This window comes from Scomber japonicus, chromosome 22, assembly GCF_027409825.1.
Source record: "Scomber japonicus isolate fScoJap1 chromosome 22, fScoJap1.pri, whole genome shotgun sequence".
Classification (NCBI taxonomy): domain Eukaryota; kingdom Metazoa; phylum Chordata; class Actinopteri; order Scombriformes; family Scombridae; genus Scomber; species Scomber japonicus.
Window position 1 is genome coordinate 27,382,420 of NC_070599.1, and position 17,537 is coordinate 27,399,956.

The 17,537-nt window shown below is 37.8% G+C and overlaps 2 protein-coding genes across 3 annotated transcripts; one reads left to right on the plus strand and one right to left on the minus strand.

Moving 5' to 3' along the window:
• Positions 1-265: 265 nt before the first annotated feature.
• LOC128383659 (Fc receptor-like protein 5) lies at positions 266-868 on the minus strand. The gene is made up of 2 exons (XM_053343249.1): positions 640-868; positions 266-561 (listed from the first exon to the last, which is right to left on the minus strand). Exons 1-2 carry the CDS (start codon positions 866-868, stop codon positions 266-268), a joined length of 525 nt encoding a protein of 174 aa, XP_053199224.1.
• A 7,583-nt stretch (positions 869-8,451) lies between these two features.
• On the plus strand, positions 8,452-13,055 carry LOC128384147 (sodium channel subunit beta-3-like). 2 transcript variants are annotated; one of them, XM_053343736.1, is made up of 3 exons: positions 8,452-8,622; positions 10,228-10,584; positions 11,423-13,055. In XM_053343736.1, exons 1-3 carry the CDS (start codon positions 8,562-8,564, stop codon positions 11,644-11,646), a joined length of 642 nt encoding a protein of 213 aa, XP_053199711.1. In that variant the 5' UTR covers positions 8,452-8,561; the 3' UTR covers positions 11,647-13,055. The 2 variants fall into 2 exon arrangements, with proteins under 2 accessions (XP_053199711.1, XP_053199712.1); XM_053343737.1 differs by lacking the exon at positions 11,423-13,055 and adding an exon at positions 10,918-11,238.
• Positions 13,056-17,537: the final 4,482 nt, after the last annotated feature.

The window sequence follows — 17,537 nt, forward strand, 5'->3', positions numbered from 1 at the left end:
ATAAATCATAACTATATGTATCTTTAAGCTCCTAAAGCTTCTTATGAACTCCCCGAATCAACAAATGATGGAAATTCCAGATGTAGAGTATGAAATAAGGAAATAGGAACTCAGAGTGTCTTTGATGCTGACCACATATTTTCCATGTGTGTGTTTGGTGTTTCGTTGTTCCTTATTGGTGCAGAAACCAACTTCAGGAGCAACAGCAGCTGAAAGTCTCATTTTTACTGACAGTCAGTGGTTTGACCTTTCACCTCGCTGGATGTCAGTTCACTGTAACGTTACTGCTTCTTTGGCTTGATTTGACTTGAACTTCCTCACCTGTGACAGAGATCCAGCTGGATGGAGACTCTCCATGACTGCTGCTGTTACACTTGTAGAAGCCTTCATCAGACTTGGAAACATGGTGGATGGTCATGTGACCTGCAGGCTCAGTCCTGATGTGGGAGCCATCTTTATAGAAACCAGCTGGGAGGTTGGAGGTCTTATTTTTACAGTGCAGAGTGACATCATCTCCCTCCATCACAGGGAGGACAGGACTCTGCAGGATCACTGGTCCACCTCAACACAGAGACAAACTACAGCATTTCATCATTTACACTCAGCTTCATCAATACTAACTCCACAGTCTGATCTTACCAGTGACAGTGATGTTGATGCTGTTACTGGTTGCTCCCTCTCTGGACTCACACCAGTAAACTCCACTGTCCAGTGGGACGATGTGGCTGAATTTACAGGAGGAACCAGCTGATTCTCCCCATTCATCACACTCCTTCCTGGTTTCTTTGGTTGTGTTCCTCCTCAGCTTCCATCCAGCAGAGCTGTCGTCCTCCTCACAGCTCAGAGAGACAAACTCTTCTTTAAACATCTGAGAGCTGCTGGGACTCACAGTCAGAGAGGCTGAGAGGGAAACATAATGAACTGTTTAGTGCCTTAAAGAAAACATCTAATCATAAAGTTCAACATGATCTCTCAACATATGTATCAAACTGATGGATCTCTTCCTTAAACTTGACTGTCATGTCTGATCCAACACATATTTCAACACCTTGTAAGTTAAGTTAAGATTTAAAATGGTAAGAAGGACACAAAACACATCTTCATGTCATCATATCAGTGATATCTGACACATTTACAGTCTTTTTAGCATCAGATTCCCTCTTAGTGTTTCCTGTTTCTCTGTGGTGGAAGTATAGTAACAAAAAGACTTTGCTACTAAAAACACTGTAACGCTGAAACATAGAAGATGAAGATTTGACTCATTTGGACGCTGAAGCTTCATATTAGCTTCAGATCAACTTTTAAATCCTTGTTTCCACAGAAGGAGGACTGTGGATTTAGTCCCTCATACAATTTTATACAGAAGAACAAACATGGACGCTGTTCATCGAAGTGATGATGTCATGCAAACGTCAACATGTTGCTTCATCAGCAAATTGTCAACAGAAATAATTCCTGGCATGACATTAAAACTTTCTCTTTCATTCAAAAAACCTGTCTCCATCAGTTACACTGGGTTCCTGCTGATTTGGTGGCAACAAAAAATAATAAAATGAATCAAGTTAAAGGTGGTTTGTAGAGCAGCACATCAGTGAGGTCAGCACTGCAGAGACATGAGGACACTGATTGGTTTGAGATTTACAATGAATCAATTAAGTCTGGAGCTCCTGAATATTGATGGACAAAGTACTGAGATCTTTAGTAAGTTAAATAAAACACCACAATGACAAAAATACTTCTTACTTCATATGAATACTGATCATTACATCATCATCATTTACATGTAGCCAGCATATATTGTCTAATAATACATAAAAGGCACAGTTGAAAAAAGGTTACTGACTTTTAAATAGTGAATATTTGTCTCTGAAATGTATTGAAGTTTAAGTACAAAGTAACATCCATGTATACTCATACATGTGTGCAGCACTGAGAATAGAAGTTCACATTAAATGAAGCACCAGGTTAGTTCATGCAGGAAGTCACAGATGGAGCTGTAGTCAGCTGACAGTCACACACCAATCACAGCCATTCTCACAACAAGGCTGTTTATTTAAATATATCTCCTATAACACTGATGGTGCGTTCCAGTTGTACTCAGAAGTTGGAATTTCCGAGTTCCCAGTCGGAAATTTCAACTGGAACGCTCCCTGAAGTCAGATTTCTGACTTGGTCGGTCTGGAGAACGTCACCAGCCCCGACCTCACATTCTCACATGACGGCCCGTGTGCATCAACAGTGTGAAAGTTGTACTAACATCCTGTTTATTCACACTTCTGTCTTATTTGTGTCTCATTAAATCAGTCGTACAGTACATGTCTCAAACATGTACAACTGCCTGACATGCCTCAAAGGTCAAACTGGAACTGATGTCTTGCCTTGGGCCCACTCTTGGTTACATCAGGGGGTTTCTGTTTGGTACTCCCTGTGTTAGGCTGCAAACCCGGGGGGAAAACATTCATTTGTCACAATAAATCATTTGATCTATGATGAAGGTTTTTCCTGAGTGAAGTTGGTGTTAAAGTTCTGTTGCAAACTCCAACTATCAGCTAATATTAGATCAAAAGATTAATTATATGAATTATATTTACTAAATCTCTGTCTTCAACAGACTCCAATATGAAGTTTGTCAAGACAGGATGTGCTTTGTGGGAGGAGGTGAGAACGTAGTCAAACTGTTCTGAGGTTTGTTTGCAGCCTCGTCCGTTAAATGTAAATTGTGTGGTGAAATATTTCTCATAAGTTTCTCATAAGCTCTTCTGTTAAAGATGCATCTTTATAAAAGAAGAATCACATCACGTTTTTCTTTTTCTTTTCCAGAAGTAATTCTGCAAATACTGAACAGAGAATTTCTCTTTGTTCATCATATCTGTCAGCACTAATGGAAAGTAATTAAATACATGCACTCCAAGTATCGTACTACTACAACTCTAGTATAATTTTGAGATACTTGTATTTTACTTGAGTATTTCCACTTCCAACTACTTCCCTCTGGCAGGCGATACAGGACAATTCAGTCACACACTACAAGACTGAAAAACAGCTTATTCCCCCAAGCTATTAAACTAATGAACACGGCCTGATCTCCTCATCACACACACACACACACACACACACACACTGATTGTGGCCTACTGTTATAATGAGAATTGCTACTGTTTGCACCTTTTATATTGCATATTGCACTTTGTTGCTCTTTTAGATTGTTAATGTTGTATTTATGTCTTAAGTTGTTTTTGATTGTCTTAAATGTTGTTATGGCTCATAGGGAGTGATATCTAAATTTCATTATATTGTTGTCTGACCCTCAATATAATGACAATAAAGCTACTAATCTCTTATACTTCTGCTTTATATTGCTACTGTTGTCAAATGCTGTTCATGAGGGAATGGTGGGTCTCTTTGAATAAATTAAAGGGTACGGTCCAGACTTGCTCTATGTGAGATGACTTTTGTTGTGATTTGGCGCTATATAAATAAAGATTGGTTAACTGACTTCCACTCCACAACATCTCAGAGGGAAATATTGTACTTTCTACTCCACTACATTTATTTAACAGCTTTAGTTACTTTTCAGATGCAGATTTGACACAATGGAAAATATAACAAGCTTTTAAAATACAACACATTGTTAAAGATGAAACCAGTCAGCAGTGTGTCATCAGCTCACATTTCAGATGTCTATGAGTTGTTAACAGCTCCACCAAATACTGATTCTTCCCTCTAAACTTCTCACATGCTTTCATCTCAATAAATGTTCAAATGATCCAATATTTCAGCAAAAATCAAAGATTAGAGAAAAAGTCCAAAAACTGAAAGCACATTTCTATACTTTTATTGCAGAACCTAACTGCATCAAGCTCATAATACTTAATAATGATAATGTAGTATTGTTTACATACATTACATTACTGTATTGGTATTTTTACTGCAGTAAAGGATCTGAGTACTTCTTCCACCGCTGTCTGTCAGTAAAGTTACTCTCTTTACTCCTTATAGCTCTTCAATGTTGCCTGTTTTCCTAATATCATATTTCATTTTACAATGTTTTATAAAGCAAATATCACTCACTCTATTTCAGACCCGTTAACAATGTAATGATAAAATGTGAACATTACGATCGTACTCACAGAGCAGCCGCTGAAGAGATGTTTCCTCCATTGTACTACACTGATGTTGTGACATTGACTCACTGTTCAGTCTCAGCAGTTACACCCTCCTCTTTCCTCTGTGGAGGTGAGTGTGGTTCTGTGGTTTTATCTTCAGCAGTTTACAGGAAAAAGGTAGCTCAGATATGAAACAACAGTGGCTTTAAAAAGTGACACAAAGAAAAGTAAAATGGTCTTAAATGAAACAGGTTGGTTGTTTCAGTCTGCAGGGAGACCCATGAACAAACTAACCAGCCATTTTCACCACATACTGATTAAAGTCAGACTCGTGCTTTGTTTGCGTCTGGTGTCTCTCTGTGGTTTTCTGCTGGTGGGAGAAGACGCGAGAGGAAGCTGCAGTGAGAGACTGAATGGAAAAAATAAATCACAGATTAACTGAATAATCTGTTATTTAATTATCCTCTGGTTGATTTTCATGATTGTTATTGAGAATATAATGCAGCATTTTCAAAAGGTCACAATGTGAACTAGGAATATAAAACCATATTTCTATCATTTCTATCGTTTCTGAGTCAATTTCTACAAACAATCAGTTTATTTTAAAAAAGCAGTTTCAGTTCTGTTCTTGGTTCATGCACAAACAATCTGGCTTTTTGAATATCATTTTGTGCTTTTTTTCCACTAATGACTAAATGCTGAAGTCCAGTTGCAGCTTTTGAACCAGCAGCAGAACTGCAGAGTTTGGTTTCCGCTGCAAAGTGTGCAGAGAGATGCAGAACAACAAATGACACCGCCGTTATCAATCTGTCTTCAGTGCCTAGAGGCCCTTCCTCGAGCTCAACATCTCTATCCGTGAGTACCAAAAGTTATACTGTCACATGAGGAGAAAGCTGAGACCAAATACTTTGATGTATGTGAAGGAACGATGGAGCTGATTAGTTTAAAATGCTCTTTATTCAGTACAGGAGGAACAAGTTCATGGTTTTATTTATTTAGACTTTAATAAAAGTAAATACAAGACTGAAGACGACCTGACAAACAATTTAACTGTGTGGAAGCAGTGCTGGACATTTAATCAAGTACTTTACTGCAGTACAGTTAGAGGTACTTGTACTTTACTGCAGTACAGTTAGACGTACTTGTACTTAACTGTACTATTTCCATGTGATGCTACTTTTTCACAGGCTTTCATTTCAATAAATGTTCAAATGACTCATTCAAGTATCACACTGTGGTTACTGCTACTTTTTTCTTTGCTGGTATGACAGTAATCTCTCTGCCATAAATCCTAATTAATGTTATGTTTTATGGTTATTATTGAGGTTGTGGTGGGTGCTGGTGTTGTGCTGAAGAGTGTTATACTGAGAAGTGTCCTAATATGTGATGAACAATGTTATATGGTCAGTAGAATTCAAAGGAGACTTATTGTGCACATTTCCTGGTTTACATGTATTTCCTACAGCTCTACCAGAATATCTTTGTATAATCTACAGTTAAAACCTCCTTATGTATCCTATAATGTCCTGATGCCAGTGCGATGGGAAGCAGAACAGACTCAGGTAACACTGGACCCTGGATTTTGACTTTCAGGGAGCATTTGACAGCTGAGATAACAATCACAGGAAGTAAGATGTGTCTCTTTAAATGCGGCTGCAGTCATGTGACATTATGAGTCACTCCTCCTCCTTCACTGCTTGGTAATACACTGGATCTGTTCTCTGGATTGTAAATGAGGAAAAACTTTACTCTCATGGCGTTTTCTGCGTTATTCCTCTTTTCTCTGGCTCCTTCCTCTGCTGGTAAGCTGTTCATTTGTTTCATTCATGCATGTCAGTGTCGTTACTCAGACTGATGAATACACACACACACACACACACACACACACACACACACGAGGTGAGCCGTGTGTTTGAATGGGGTGGTGGTGTTTTAATAGAAGGGACACATTTGAGAGTGAAAACGTGAAGCTTTATTTTACATTCAGATGAAGTAAATGCTGTGGAGATATTAGCAGTAAATCACTGGCTGATACCAACATGTTGGCCGGTCAGTCACGTGAGTCGAGCTGTATAGCGGAGTATAGATGAAGTTAGCTCCGCGGCTAAAGGTAGCGACACCCACAGATGACTTTGTTCATATCTGACGTGAGTTTTTTTTAAATGTACTTATTTTTAATTCGTGTGCACTACAGCTGTTATCTTAATAAAACACCTCAGAGGAAGTATTAATGTGAAAAATGCACAGACACACAAACTTTCTTCGGGTCACAGCTGTAATAGCAGCTCTATACTCCCCCTGCTGGAGCTTTGCAGTAACTACAACACTACTGCTGCTGTTAGTTTAACATTATACATAAAGCATGAGGAAACACAGAAATAACTATTATCACTCGTTAAACAACATTTAATAATGTACGTTATTCAATCAGTCTAATTTTTAAATTGTTTATGTAGGTAAAACTATACATATTAAGATTTCATTCTTTTGCCTTAAAAGTTATAAAAGTGTTAGAAGAAAATAAAAGTATACTAATATTCAGTATCTGCATGAGCATCAATTCTGGATAAAAACGATTGCAGAAATTACCATAAAGATATAGGTTTTTGTAAGTGGCTTTCCACTGTCACGTATGCTCACGTCTGTAATAGCAGCTCTATACTCCCCCTGCTGGAGCTTTGCAGTAACTACAACAATACTGTTGCTGTTAGTTTAACATTATACATAAAGCATGAGGAAACAGAAATAACTATTATCACAGCTCACTGCAGCTGATAAAACAACATTTAATAATGCACATTATTCAGTCTCTCACATTTTTGCGTTGTTTTATTTTGGTAAAACTATTGGTTCATGTTCAAGATTGAATTCTTTGGCCCTGAGAGTTATAAAAGTGTTAGAAGGAAATAAAAGTATTAACTCTGTATAAAAAAACTATTGCAGGAATTACCACAAAGATAAAGAATATATGATAAACTCTCATAATGCAGAGTAAAATAAAACCTAATCTCTGTCTTTATTTGTATGTCAAGCAAAAAAACTTAATTCTGGAGTTATTTCACATGTAATGCTTGTTCTTCTAATATCTCAAATGTATCCACCTGATAGTGGGGAGTAGATGATGCTTATTTTTAAAAAGACAGAAAGTGGGGTAGTGAAATGAAATGAAGAATTTTAAAGCTAACTTTTCTCCTTTGCATTTTTTTTCTTCTTCTTTAGACCCACAGCTGCCACAGATGACATCACATCCTGGACACAATGTCGCTCTGTCTTGTCGAACTCCCAAACATGCCATCAGAGGAGCTGTAGAGAGGACCAGCACTGCAGGCTTCTCTGTGCTGCAGGAGGATTTTTCATGCAGAACTTTTACTTGTTACAGAGCATTTTTACTTTGGATCTGAGTACTTCTTCCACCTTTGCGTGAAGATTTATCCTCACTAAGGGTTTGATAAGTCAGTCAAAAGGTCACTTCAAGGTTCTGAATGCTGATTGGATGGAGAGCAGGAAGAAGATGTCTGAGACTCACCGCGTGGCTCATGTAGCAAGTAGGCGTGGTGAGACACTGATCTCACTCAGCCGGTCCTCCACAGAGGGAGATCTACATATTCTGTCAATAAAGGCTGGCTGGATATTCTTCTCTGTCTGGATTTATATTCTCTGGAGTTTATAAAATGGAGACTTTGGTGATAAAGATCTCCTCGGACAACCAGGAAGACTGGATGTTCCTCCAAGATTGCCGGGAGCTGATACTTCCTCATTCATGGACTATAAACAGGTTAGTGGCTCTATATATATGATAATAATCAGTCATCAAGTGCAGCCGAGGGGATTTATCTGAGTTTATACCCTGGTCAGTGATCCAGCTTCAGTTTACAACATCACTGGACTTTGTTCTGGATTACAGAAAATAAATTACACAGAATAAAATCTATAGACATACTTTCACTGAGCACTTTATTAGGAACACCTGTACAAACTAATACAATCCAACTCAGCATCTTTGCTCCTAATCCTAATTTAAGGTTATGATTGAGGTTGTAGTGGGTGCTGGTGTTGTGCTGGACTGTGTTATACTGAGAAATGTCCTAATATGTGTGGACAACATATTTTATGTATGTGGTCAGTAGAGAGAGACATATTCTGCACATTTCCAGGTTTATATTTATATGCAGCAGCTTTACTGGAATATCTTTGTATGATCTACAGTTAAAAACTCTATTCAGTTTAATTTCCTGATGTCTGTAAAGGCTGAAGTCCTGGATTATGACTTTCAGGGAGCATTTCTGCATATTTGGAAGCTTTGACTGTGTTTAACATTATAGTAACAATCACAGGAAGCAAGATGTGTCTCCCTTTAAATGTAGCAGCAGTGACGACATAAGTCACTCCCTTCCTGTAGTTTGGTTATAAACAACAGCTGTTCTGTGGTTTGCAGAGAACTGAAACTTTGCTCTCATGGCTTGTTCTGCATTATTTTTACCTCTCCTCATCTTTTATCTGACTTCTGCATCTCAAGGTGAGCTGTGTGTGTATTTTTGTGGTTTTGTGTGTGTATGTGTGTGTGTATGTGTCAGATGTTGTTTCCGTGCTGTGTGCAGAGACAGAATAAGGAAATGACACTCCTCAAATAGTTTTTCAGCTTTTATAAGACTCTTGACGATTCAATGTAAACACACATACTTACATTTGGCTGTAATTGCAGTAAAATACATTCAGCAGTTTTGATGACTCATGGATGAAAAATGAAACTTATGTCCTATCTGTACAGCATCAGCTTATCAATAGAAAGTCACATTTCTTTACAAACTGAAGTAAGTTGATCTGTTATTTAATGTTTGATGGACTAAATTGACTAACAAATAGAAAACTGAGGCATAAATATTATTGTAAATATCATTTTTTATACTTTTGGGGATATATAACCATGAATACATAAGGAAATGTGTGTGTATGTGTGTGTGTGTGTGTGTGTGTGTGTGTGTGTGTGTGTGTGTGTGTGTGTATACAGTCAAGCCCGAAATTATTCATACCCCTGGCAAATTTTGACTTAAAGTAGCTTTAAGTCAAAATTTAACTTTAAGTTGTTTTTTTGACCGGAAATGACACAGGCGTCTCCCAGAAGACAATGAGACAATGTACAAGAGGCATCATTGTGGAAAGAAAAAAAATTTGTCAGTCATGTTTGACATTTGAACAAAAAGTGGCATGTCAAAAAAAGTCAAAAATTTGCCAGGGGTATGAATAATTTCGGGCTTGACTGTATATACCGTTTATCATATGTGTATTATGTGTATAGTCATTTGGGATCTAAAAACGGTCGGTGTTATAAGCAAATTCATTCGAACCTCTTTGGTCAGAAACTGCTCTTTTCTTTTTCTTTTTCTGCTTTGTCACTGTTTCTATTGGAGATGAAGAAGACAAGGACATTATGATTATTGACTTTATTTGAGTTTAATGACTGAAATAAACTAAACTAAAAATCTAGTCTTAACAGTTTATGCTGCAACTAGATGACTTTTATTCCTCTTCACATGAGCCGTAAAAGCAAAACTAAATGCAGGTCATTAAGTTCAACTCATTAAGTAAACAAAACTGAAAGTGTTGTTCCTCTGGGAGAAGCCCCTCACTGTTTCATTATTCCTATAGGATACAGTGAAATGTATATCTACACATCACTGCTGGTGGGAATGTCATACCAGACATCAGGTTTTAATGGTGTCTGGCGGTGATTCTTTTAATCAGTATTGTGTGAGCTTGAATGTAATGGATGTTTGTTTGTTTGTTAGTTCTGCGATCCGACTGAAATCACATTCATTCGACAGTATGAGAACAGTATGATTCTCTAACTGACCTAAATTTAGTCATATTGATTGAATGAATGTCTCTCATGAAGATCCAGCTAATAAGATAATAAAATAATAGAAGCCATAAAAATGTTATTCAGACTTTTTTATATTAGGGTTAAAATATATTTCTTAATAGTTGTTTTATTGTGAAATGAGAGAAAAGGTCTCTGGGGAAATGCTCCTTCAGTGTGTCTGTGTTTAATCTGCTAACAATAAGATGAATTCTTAAAGAGGTGAATTACTGATGTTTGCTTCCTGCTTTTCTGTTTGTTTAGATCAGCGAGAGATAAACGTGAAGCCTGGAGATAATGTCACTCTTCCCTGTCAGAGTCCCAACGATAAAGCCATCACACTGTTAGAGTGGAGCAGACCTGAGCTGAAAGAAGATGGTTACGTCTTCTTCTACCGTAACGACCGCTCATACGAAAGCTACCAGCATGCAACGGTTGTAGGTCGGGTACAGCTTAAAGACGCGTCCATGAAGGATGGAGACCTTTCTGTGATTCTGAAAAACGTCAACATAAACGACACCGGAATATACGAGTGTCGAATTATAAACAGCAACACAGAAGGCAGAGAGAGAGACTACACTGAGACGAAGCACGTCATCCATCTGACCGTCACTGACCCAGGTGAGTCTGTAGAGCTGAGTCATCCCTGGGGCTGTGACGATAACCGCATTATCGCAATACCGTGGTCATGTGATAGCTACTGCGGGGGTTGAGCTCATTACTGTCATTGCTGGTCTTTCTTAATAATGTCAACCTCAGCTGTCATATACAGTAGTCTAATGTATCTGTGGGCAAACTGAATCGAAAACAACTGGACTTGTTATATATCTATGAAGACCTCTTATCCAAGGGGCTTCGTCAGTTCTTGCGTGTCTGATCAGTCTGTGCTAGTCAGACGATTCAGTTGCCCAGAGATAACTTCAATCTGGACGAATGTGCTTGCACGTAATACAGGAGAGACGTAGGACAGCGTGATATGTTGGAGAACCTGTGGCCCAGAGAAAGCCGAGGGACACAAGACCTCAGCATCACCTCACGACAAGCTTAAAGTGTTGCACGAGGAAGCATACATTACAAGGTTTCAACGAAGCGCGGCAAGTGAGCCGACATCAGAGGTAAGCTAACCCCAGGAAACCAGATGTCCTGTCAATGTTCCTCGTTAGCGTTCGCTCCGTCCTCAGTAGACTACCAAAGACTGCTTCTGACCTCAAAATGCTGTTCCCTCATCTTCACTGAAAGGTACCTGAATTCAAAGTTCCCTACTTTGCAATCCAGCCAGCGGGCTTCATCACTCTCTAGTTTGGTTGCTTCATTGATAGGGGGGGGGGGGGGAGTGGGGGTCAGTAAACCGCTTACCTGCTGGGATACGTTGCCTCTACATCACAGTAAGAGCATATCGTCACAGCCCTAGTCATCACCTACCTGACAGCTGATACTCACACCTGTTTGTGCTCTGCAGGTCACACAGCTAGAAACTCCTGGACTGAAGGAGAAAAGGATGAAGGAAAGAAGGATGGAGGAAAGACGGATGAAGGAAAGAAGGGTGGATATGGTGGGACGGTAGTTGCTCTGTGGGTTACTGGTGTGCTGCTTCTTCTTCTTCTCACTGTAGCTGGTTTTATGATCATTAGAAGACGTACTGGAGCTGTGAAGAAGAACTCATACCAGCCTCCTCCTGATTAAGAAATCGTAGATCAGTTGGTGTTAAATGTCTCTTTACTTGTGAGTCCTTGTGTCCTACTGCTGTCACAGAGAGATGGAAACAACTTGTTTTAAAGGTTCAGTGCACTCAAATGACAAAATATGCTTTAAAACTGTCTGCATGGATACTTTTAATATTAATGTTATTATAAGTATCGATGAGCTGATTTCATTTCTTAATGGCTTCAAATGAAAAGGCAGAGCTTCTTTTAGGGATTCTACACTCTTCTCCATCAGTTGACTTTGATGCTCTGAGCAAAGCTATACAATACTTTATACTTTATCTGAATACAAAACTAAATTCTCAAAGTTCAACATGTTTAAAGTCGGTTACTGACCTCTCTGAGGCCCAAAGATCATCTATCCTCTATTCATCTATTTCTATCCTCCTCTGCAGATTGGGAGAGTCTTTCTGTAGTTCAACAGCTGATTGACTCACATTCATTTCTGGAGTCAAAATCTCTGCTGGTCTGTAGGTTAGCTTAAATTACTCATTAATGAAGCTTTAAAAAGTTATTTGTGTATTCTGTGACTCTCACTAACAAACCCAGTCATAGTGGAGATATGAGCATTACTTTAACATATAAGATTACCTAAATTATGTTTGGTTTCAAACATAATGCTACCCTCTACCCTCTACCCTCTAACATAAGCTATAAACTATACACTTTATCAAGAACTTTATTACAGTTATTATTTATATTTTAAGCTCATTGCAGCCAATCAGCTTCTGTCACTGCTGCTTCTATTATTTCCCCTTTTAAAATCATAAATCCAATCTCACTGAGAACGTTCTCATTTTAAAACACGGCAGTCAGTTTATATTAAATATGTGATAATATTCTTTTATGTCTCAAGCACTTTAACTTTCAGCTATATGTTTGGCAGGGTTGTAATGTTATATATTATATTAATATAAAATAACCTTATTAAATAACAAAATGTGATTAATTAATGAATAAGCTATAATATATAATATTTATTCTCTATACGCAGGTTCAGTGGTGACGATCATCACATCAGTCAGAAACAATGTTTAAAATGTGTGGAACAGAAATAAGAGACTGAGCCTGCAAATAGATAAACAATAATAAATAACTGAAGAAATGATACGACAGCAGGTCACATGATCATAGCACGGCTAAAGCACTCACGATTAAAAAAAAACTTAATCTATCAGAAGATTTGATTGTAATTAAAAATGTCTTTTAATTTCAACATTAACATTTAACACAGAAAGCACTTTTCAGGTAAATGTAATGATAATTATTATTAGTATCAGATGTATGAGCTACATCGCTTTCTTTTTTGTGTTTTTGTTTATGTTTAACTTCCAATTATTAAATGTATTATACTTGTAGCATGTTTTCTGTTTTAATAAAGGCTATATTCATAAAGTAGATGACCTTGATTCATGTTATATAACCATTCATATTTATAATCAGACTTCCTGTAAAGGTTGTTTACTGGAAGCTCAGCTGTCAAATCTGCTGAGCCACAGGTTTACAAAACAGAGTTCAGAGATCATGTCATGTCATCGTTTAGTCAAGTGTTTCTATCCAAAAGCCCCAGAATCAGCAAAAGGAAGGGTGTGTGTGTGTGTGTGTGTGTGTGTGTGTGTGTGTGTGTGTGTGTGTGTGTGTGTGTGTGTGTGTGTGTGTGTCTGTCTCTGTCTCTCTGTGTGTGTGTGTGTGTGTGTGTGTCTCTGTCTCTCTCTGTGTGTGTGTGTGTGTGTGTGTGTGTGTGTGTGTGTGATGGGTACAAGGTGAATGTCAACGAGATAAGCAAAGGGAACATTTTGTCCTAACAGAGAAGTCACAGCTGAAGTTCTTCTGACTTTTTAAATGTGGAAACAACATGGAAGCTACAAATAGGATGTTGCATTTTGTCCCACACTTGTTGCTGGATCGGTACTTTCCTTAAAGCAGTGATCACCGTTCCTGCTGCTGGAGAGCGACTGTCCCCACTTTAACACACCTGATTGTAATAATGAACTTGTTGTTAAGCTCTCTACAAGCTTCAGCTGCTTGATAACAAGTTCATTATTACAATCAGGTGTGTTAGCGTGTAGGTCTCCAGGAGCAGAAATGATGCTTTACCTGACTTGTTATCAGAGTTAATGCTAACAAATACCTTTTCTAAGTCATCTAGGTCACTTTACATGGACAGGGACTAACCGTTACAACCTAATAACCATATTTCAAATTAAAATAGTTTTGAAAAACAAAGGAAAAGTTTCTTGCCATCAACCAAACATTTACTTCAGTCTGTTTCATGTTCCTGCGTCTATGATGTCAAACGTACCAAAAATTTTACTGACTTTCCGAGTTATTGTTCTGACTTGAGGGGGCGTTCATGTGGATTTACCCACTCAGGAACTTCTAATGCGATACCAAATGAATGCCACATATATTCTGCAGTTTTAGGCAAAATTATGGTTTGAGTTAAGTGTTGAAAAAGGCTGACGGGTCATCTGAAGTCAGTGTTAAAAACCATTTAACCAACATATTTCTTGAACTTTGGAACAAAAGCACAGCAGACATCAGTCATCCTGTAAAGTAAATGAAGGGATGAATCAGATATTTCTCTTTCTGTTTTTCTTTCATCCCATGTGAAATAGAAACCATGGATTGTGTTTCTAACATGAAGAGAAAGCAGTAAAGTAGAAACTGAACATAATGCAGAAACCTGACCGTAATGATACTGATAGTAAAATGGAAAGAAAAACATCCATCTAAAACAGTCATAAAAAATAAATAAAACATTGAGCTGACAGACCAGATTCCAGACTCAGAGCTTAAAAGAGGTCCAAGTTGGCTCCTTGAGTCAGCAACCACAAGTTCTGATTATTACTGTTTTTATTTTGGCTTTGATGGTGACTCCTCTGCTCACACTCACAGCTACACTCACTCTATCTCATATATATTATAACAAAGTTATTTTAGTTATTCTGATTTAAAACATATTGCCAAAATAAAAGGAAATTACAAGAATCTTATATCACACAAATAGAACAACATACTTCTAATTTGATATAATAAATGTAGTGGTTCAGTGTTTCCCACAGACCTCAGTCCGACCCTGTAGGAGGTCCGGCTCCACCAACAGAACATTTTGTACATTTTTAAGTCAAGAGCATCATTCTGGTTTCACTCTGAGAGCATTCAGTGGTTATATCTAGAAATAAATAAATAAATTGTGGTTTAGTCATTTAACTGCTGGTTGTATAGATATAAATGATGATAACACAGGAAAGAAAATTTACCAGTTAATAAATGTTCCAAACAAACCATCAAAAAAGGTCCATATTTTAACTCTGAAACAAAGAAAAGCAGAAGTGATTGAGAAGTGAGTGAAGTTCAACTAGTTTATTATTGAGGAACCTATAAAACACCTTTTCCAGTAATTTTTTTCTACATTGTGTTTCTTCTAATAACTAAACTAACTGTCTGCTGGTCAGTAACAGACTTCCAGATGTGTTAGAAGTGGATCAGGATCAGAGTTGATTTATAGTCCAGATGGAAATAAAGAAGATCTCTCATTAAGACTTTTTAAAGTAAAGCAGCATAAAGTTTCACATTCAGAGGTTTGAAGCTGAGCTGCAGGTTGAGTGGAGGTGTGTGGAGAAGTTTATTAGTGCTGTTGAACGTAACCGCTGTGAAACTACCAGAAAATAACCTTTAATTGATCTGATTCAGCGGCGTTCTGACTGTCAGCGCCATAGACATATATACGTAAACGCCACGTTGACTGCTGCTGCCTACACGGCGGCCATCTTGGCACAGGGCCACTCGCTCCTGCAGTGCATTACGTCTACAGAGGAATGACGTGTTTGCACTATTAAAAGTGATTATACATCGGTCAATTATAATAAAAATTAATAAATACAATTGCTCAATTGTCAACATATATTCACACGGGAAAGATAGACCGACATAGATATACATGCACTACTGCCTCTGCTAGCCCTGTACCAAGATGGCGGCGCTTTAGGCACGCCTCTCCACAGTCAATACAGCGTCTATGTATGTCTATGATCAGCGCTCCCTCTCTCCATTCACTCTCTAGCTCGCTCCACCACAGCTAACACAACAGCGTCCTGTAGCCGCTTACTGACGGATAAACTCTGTCCTCCATTCAGGTTTTTTCTGGTACTGAGATCCACTGTAGTCTACTGTTGCCCGTCGTCACCACATGTGTGGATTTGATTGATCCGTTCATCCTGTAACTGATTCTTGCTCACTATATTGTTGCTGGTGAAGTTGACGATCACCTGGAAATGTCCTGGTGCTCCAGATGTGCAGTCTGCCAGTTGTTTTTTACAGAAGTGTAAAATACATCTGGTTCTGTTGGACCATCTGAAAACACACACACACACACACACACACAGAAATCATTTTGTCTGACTTTTGTCCTTTTTTTTACTTTTTGCTTGTACTTAGCTCCGTACAATGTTTTATATTATTTCGAGATAAGTCAGTTTGTATTAATATATTGCCACGCTCATTTGGAAAAGGGAAAAGTTAGAAACCACAGAAAGAGAGACCGAGGACGGATCCTTATTTCACAACAGACGGAAGATCTTTTAGTGAGGATAAACTCTGGCAAGACATTCTGGAGAAATCTGAAGCTTAGTCTGATTCATCAAGATCGGTGTTGAGTCAGTGTCCTTTGGTAAGAAGGCTCTGTATGCTTCAGAGACCAAGACACCGCTTTATAGATCGGATCACATGCTGATAATTAACAGAGTTGTATTTCCTTATTTTGGTTTTGTGCTTCCTCGTGAAAACTCAAAGGTGTCTGCTGCCCCCTGCTGGACACTGAAACACAACACTTCACTTTGTTTTCTGTGTTGTGTTTGGTTTTACTGTGACTTGGAAAATATATATTTAACAATTTTAACAGTTATTAATGACTCATGCTCAGTTCATTGCAAAGTATAAACTACAGAGAGTCTTATTTCATCATCTCACCAGAAAAAACAGCTGATTTATTTTACATTAAAAAGAGCAGCTGTACCTCTTCGGCTGTTTGGTCTGATAAATATTTGTCCATAAATAACATCTGCTGAGTTCACTGCAGCTGGATCGCTCCCTGAAAAATAAGAAAATATTATTATTATTATTAGTAGTATTATTGAAAGTACTATAATTAAGGCAGCATTTCTCCTTACATTTCATAAAACAACCAATGCACTCAGTTAATTTAAATATAAGGATGTAAGTTTAATGTAAATATTATTTATATTAAACAATAGCTCAGTTAGTTTGTGTAAAGTCCAATGTTTAAAGTTTAACAGTTTAACAGCAACATTTAATTAACTAAAAAACATTACATTCAATAAATGTGTACAAGTCTGTAAATGTTGAAGCTACATGAAAAGCTTCATGAAACTCTAACAGAGATATAAGAGCACCAACACATGAAACTATAACATCAGTACCGATGCTCTGTGTGATCGGCTGTCCATGTGATATTTCACCGTATATGTCATCATCTGTGATATTATCTTCTCCATCTTCTGCTTCAGCAGCTGGAATGAACCAAAACGAGTAACTATAATTGATAAGAAACCATTTAATGTACATACTGTTTACATTGTGTAATGAGCCAGTCTGCTGGGTACAGGGTGTCCGAGTTTGTCTTATTATGTTCAGTGTTTTGCACAATGAGACAAGAGAAATTAAATGTCATCGTATGGTCTAAAGTTCACTTTGAATTTCAAGGAAACGTGAATAAATCCCTAACCCTAACCCTAACCCTTTACTTAATGAGAATTTAAATTTGTAACATGAAATTAATAAGAAATGTGAAAATTACTTTGAAGCACATCAACAGAAATGTAAATCTATTCATAACTCAACACTTGTCTT

Excerpts from the sequence above, each read along its gene's own strand:
- LOC128383659 (XM_053343249.1), bottom strand. The coding sequence starts at position 868 with ATGTTTAAAGAAGAGTTTGTCTCTCTGAGCTGTGAGGAGGACGACAGC. Across the intron at positions 562-639 it reads CATCAACATCACTGTCACTG|GTGGACCAGTGATCCTGCAG; the intron begins GTAAGATCAGAC and ends CTCTGTGTTGAG.
- LOC128384147 (XM_053343736.1), top strand. The coding sequence starts at position 8,562 with ATGGCTTGTTCTGCATTATTTTTACCTCTCCTCATCTTTTATCTGACT. Across the intron at positions 8,623-10,227 it reads TCTGACTTCTGCATCTCAAG|ATCAGCGAGAGATAAACGTG; the intron begins GTGAGCTGTGTG and ends CTGTTTGTTTAG. Across the intron at positions 10,585-11,422 it reads TCTGACCGTCACTGACCCAG|GTCACACAGCTAGAAACTCC; the intron begins GTGAGTCTGTAG and ends TGTGCTCTGCAG.